The 5005-nt window shown below is 31.4% G+C and overlaps 1 protein-coding gene across 1 annotated transcript; it reads left to right on the top strand.

The window, feature by feature from the left end:
- Window positions 1-1342: 1342 nt before the first annotated feature.
- On the top strand, window positions 1343-4791 carry LOC18109811 (flavonol synthase/flavanone 3-hydroxylase). Its single transcript, XM_024599292.2, has 3 exons — window positions 1343-1874; window positions 3378-3705; window positions 4391-4791. The coding sequence occupies exons 1-3, from the start codon at window positions 1408-1410 to the stop codon at window positions 4601-4603; spliced, it is 1008 nt and encodes a 335-aa protein (XP_024455060.1). The 5' UTR covers window positions 1343-1407; the 3' UTR covers window positions 4604-4791.
- The last annotated feature ends 214 nt before the right edge of the window (window positions 4792-5005 follow it).

A 5005-nucleotide genomic window follows, 5' to 3' on the forward strand; every position in this document is an offset into this window, starting at 1 on the left:
CATATGCAAGGAATCCAACTGTCGTTTTTAGAACCATGATGCATGCAGCATTTAGATGCTTTTGCTAATGTGGTTGCGGGTGAGGTTCACCGGCAACCACATATTTTATTGTTTGATAACAATAAAAAAAGTGATTTTCATTGATGGAATCCATTAATTTTCACTGTTGCGCCACTAGTTTGGAGAAGCAGCATCTCGTGGTGATTTCCTCTTAACAGTGGAGCATAGCTCCACTGTTGTACTGTTCACTTTAGTGAACAGTTTTTTTTTTTTAAAAATCAGTGCAGTTAATTTATTTCACTTGTACTGTTCACGTGAACGTGAACTTCTAATTTTTTTTTGTTTTTTAAAAAAATTAGTTTAAGGTGAATTAAATTTACTCGTACTGTAATCTCAATTTTATTCCTGATAATATGTTACCTAATTTTATTGCACGCTCAAAAAATCATGAAAACTGTAGTTCTTATCGAATAAATTTTGGACGTAATGAAATTGTAAATTTTTTTTAAAAAAAATTGAGTTTTACTTGAAAAACTAGTATTTAATATTATTTAATAACACTATATAAATTAGAAGGTTATCGCATGATGACGTAGCATTTGTGAAATTTGATCGCAATTCCAATTATGTTTTTGCCGGGTCCGACCCAGTTAAAAAAAATTCAGTTTTTATTTTTATTTTAATTGTGTTTTATTCATTAAATTAGAAGGATATCGCTTGATGAATAACAAAAAATTCAGTTTTTGTTGTTGCGTGCTTAAGAAACCATGAAAAATATAGTCATTGTTGGATAGATTTCGTATGTGATGACATTGCAAGTAGTTTAATGAAATAATAAATAAATTTTGATATCAATATTATTTATTTCATGATGTAATAATAGTAGTTAAATCTACAATATTTAAATTAAAAATATTTTTAATTATTTTATAACCTCAATTTGAAAAGCATATTTTTAACCAAACACATTAAACTACTTTTTGTCCAACCTCAATTTCAACCACAGTTTTAACCAAACATATATTTTTCCAAACCAACCTCAACTAAAAGTACTTTTCATAAAACAATTTTTTTAAAACCACAACCACAACAGCAACCGCAATACCAAACACAATCAAAATCAAAATATAGAAAAAAGAAAAACATATTTAGTAAAACAAATAAATATGAAAATATAAAATAAATATTTTCATGATGATTTTGAAGTCTGAAAAGAGATGACAAACAAAAACCATTCTCCTATTTTCGTTTTTTATATCTTGAATTAATTAGTAAAGAATTTAATACTTCAACCTAATAAATTACAGACACTTTATTTACATGCTCGTAACTCAAGTCTCTCTATATATTGTGGGCAGTTTATTTTGCTTCGTAGAGAAATTAAGAAACAAGAAGATAGCCTTCAGGATGGAGTTTGATAGAGTTCAAACCATCGCTTCTTTGTCATTTGACAAGGAGGCGATTCCTGAGGAGTTCATTATGCCAGAGAAAGAGCAGCCAGCAATAACCACATTTCGTGGTCTAGCCCCTGAGATTCCAGCCATTGATCTCAGTGACCCTGATCAAGAGAAATTAGTGGGTTTGATTGCGGATGCTAGCAAGGAATGGGGGATATTCCAGGTTATCAACCATGGAATTCCAAGTGATCTTATTGCCGAACTACAGGGTGCTGGTAAGAAATTCTTCGAACTCCCTCAGGAAGAGAAAGAGGTGTGTGCTAGGCCTCGTGATTCAGAAAGCATTGAAGGCTATGGTTCCAAATTGCTGAATGATCCCCAAGAAAAAAAAACTTGGGTTGATCATCTCTTTCATAGGATATGGCCTCCTCCTTCCATCAATTACCAGTTCTGGCCCGAAAACCCTCCTTCTTACAGGTCTGTTTTCTACCATTTAATTAAATTGGGTAAAAAAATATTAAAAAATGTGCTGCATAAGACACAATTACTCCCACGTAAGGACTAAATCCATGTTCTTGCGAAGGGGGACAGATAATTTCAGTAGACAGCGCACATGAAAACAACCAAAAACTTTTGTAGGAACCTAATTAGTTAGAAATTAACATATTTTGTTTCGACTTTGAGGGGTCATTTGGGGCTACCCATGGTTTCCACAGTCGTAGATGCCTCACTTTCCACTTTGGGGGGTACCGTTTCTTTTGATAACACAAGGAATCCTCAGCTGCTTGAAACTGTTTGCATCAAGATACAGTAAGCGTTTTGTAGATTATTAAATGGAGTCTCAAAACCCTAAACTTGACACCATAAAGGATTTAGGAATACTAGGGTAGTAAGGACCGAACTGTAATTCTAGACATGACCATGCTTCCTAGTTAATTAACATTAACATAAAAAAAAATAAACAAAAAAATAAATAAACGAGGAGATCACATAATACTATTTACTTATTTTTTTTCTTTTTTTTTTAATTTTAATTTTATCTTTTAATATTAGGTTTAGATTTATTGATGATTGAGGATTGAGTTTTATTTTTTTTAATTTATCTTTTACAAAGTTATTTTAGTTTAATGATTTAAATTGCGAGTTTGATAAATTAAATTGATTAATAAAAACTTTACTTTAATTTTTTTTTTATTTTAATCCACAGCGTAATGTGCACCACTAATTTAGTTTATAACCACTGATTTAGTTCATTGTAATTCTCACCACACTTGTACCGATAATTGTGAGGCTAGATTTGAAAAGAGTCTAGATCATGAGTCAATTTTTTTTAATAAAGAATTGTTTTTTTTTTTTTAATCCTTGTGTTGATATGATTATATTTATATTGAGTTTTTGGTAAGGTAAACTAGATCATTAAAATCTCAGTTAGATTATTCAAGTTTAATTAGGTAAATATTTTATTTAATTTAATTAAAAACTTAACTCAAATAAGATTAGAGTTTTGAAATTTTTAGGTTAACTAACTTAGCTAAGTTTAAGAAATACGCTCCTAAAAATATATATAATTTATTTTTATTTTTATTTTTATTTTTATTATTATCAATTTCTTAACCATTAGAAACGAGAATTAGGTGGTTGTCATGTCTCAAACTTTTTCAAAATATCATTTAACTTACAAAAACCCCTACACGAAAACTACACATTTTGACCCTTCCACTTTACAAATTCTAGATTCGTCTCTTTTCAAACCTAAGATTTGTTCTTTTTCAAAATGCTTTTCATTTCAAAACATATCAAAATAATATTTTTTTAAAAATTATTTTTGACATCAACACATTAAAATAATTTGAAAACATCGAAAAAATATTAATTTAAAACAAAAATAAAATAAAATAAAATTTAAATGTTTTCAAAAACGTTTCTGAAATGCAATGTCAAACACTACCTTACTAAATGATAATATTTTTCTATGAGCAGAGAAGTTAACAAGGAGTATGCTAAGTATATGAGAGATGTGGTAGATAAGCTATTCACAACCCTCTCTTTAGGGTTAGGGCTTGAAGGGCATGTGTTGAAAGAAGCTGCTGGAGGTGAACAAATTGAATACAAGCTCAAAATAAATTACTATCCACCATGCCCACGTCCAGACCTAACACTTGGGGTAGAGGCTCATACTGATCTATCTGCCATCACCATTCTTGTGCCTAATGAGGTCCCCGGATTGCAAATCTTCAAGGATGACCATTGGATTGAAGCTAAGTATATTCCTGATGCCTTGATCATTCACATTGGTGATCAAATTGAGGTATTTTCTTAGCCCTTTATTTGATTTTTCACTCAATTTTTCTTTTAGTTCTTTTATTGCATTCTCTATTCTTGTTTGTTCTCATGGAACTACTAGCTATCTTTTTTGTTTTTCTTTCTTTTCCATTTCTAACAACAAATCAAATCAATTTCAATCTTGGAAATATATGCGATAATGTTAAGTTTTTCTTTTTCTTTTTCTTTAATTAGTTAATTACAAAGAAGAGATTTGAATTCTTTTTTTTAAAGGACATATATAAATGCTAACTGGGCTATAAATTTATCAGCAATATCAAATCATCACCTCACCAATTAATCAATTATCTATCTAACACCTAATTTAATTGGGGGGGGGGGATTAACAGATTGAAAGTGTTGAAAACAACTTGGTATGACTATGCATTCCTTCCAAGAAACGGATGCTTTAACAGCAAGTTATTACTTAGAACCAGTTGGCATTTAGTGGAGGAGGAGTTAATGAGCCTTTATGAGGAGTCCATCCTTCATTCATGGCAAAAGAAGGGTGTGGGCACAAAGCATTTAGAAAAAATAATGATTGCATTGTTTTACACCAGGCATGGGCACTATCATTTAAAGGCTATCTGTATAATTATTTCTCTTGACTTATTGTGTTAATGGTTACTAAAATTTGTCAACTACATATACACTTGGCAATTGGAATGCAGATCCTTAGCAATGGTAAGTACAAGGCTGTTTTGCATCGAACCACGGTGGCTAAAGATAGGGCAAGAATGTCATGGCCAGTTTTCTTGGAGCCACCAGGCGAGCTTGTGGTTGGTCCTCTTCCTCAATTCATCAACAAAGACAATCCTCCAAAGTTCAAGACCAAAAAATTCAAGGATTACATGTACTTTAAACTCAATAAGCTTCCCCAGTAGTGAGGACTTGGGAGATGTCACTGCCCATAAGCCTTCCATGAATAACTTTGTATTACTTTATGAGGTCTTGCCTTAGAGATGCCACTGGATTTAGCACTCAGAATAATGGTGTGCTCTCTGTGATGATAATATTATGGACCTGCTATATTTAATTTTATGGCCAAAACCCTGTTGGGAATCTTAATTTTCTTCTTGTTTTCTCGAGTGCAAATTTACTATTTTATTTTTTTATGAATAGAAAGGTAATATAGTTAGGTGATACCGATTCAATTTGGCTCACAAAAATTAAGTTTATTCTTGTAGTTCTGGGAAAGATAGATTGCATATATATGATACATCCACTACAACATCCACTACACATTGTGGACAGGGGATCATGCTGTATGAACGTGAACGTGAGGA

Source organism: Populus trichocarpa, chromosome 4 (assembly GCF_000002775.5).
Source record: "Populus trichocarpa isolate Nisqually-1 chromosome 4, P.trichocarpa_v4.1, whole genome shotgun sequence".
Lineage (NCBI taxonomy): Eukaryota > Viridiplantae > Streptophyta > Magnoliopsida > Malpighiales > Salicaceae > Populus > Populus trichocarpa.

Excerpts from the sequence above, each read along its gene's own strand:
- LOC18109811 (XM_024599292.2), top strand. The coding sequence starts at position 1,408 with ATGGAGTTTGATAGAGTTCAAACCATCGCTTCTTTGTCATTTGACAAG. Across the intron at positions 1,875-3,377 it reads GAAAACCCTCCTTCTTACAG|AGAAGTTAACAAGGAGTATG; the intron begins GTCTGTTTTCTA and ends TTCTATGAGCAG. Across the intron at positions 3,706-4,390 it reads ACATTGGTGATCAAATTGAG|ATCCTTAGCAATGGTAAGTA; the intron begins GTATTTTCTTAG and ends ATTGGAATGCAG.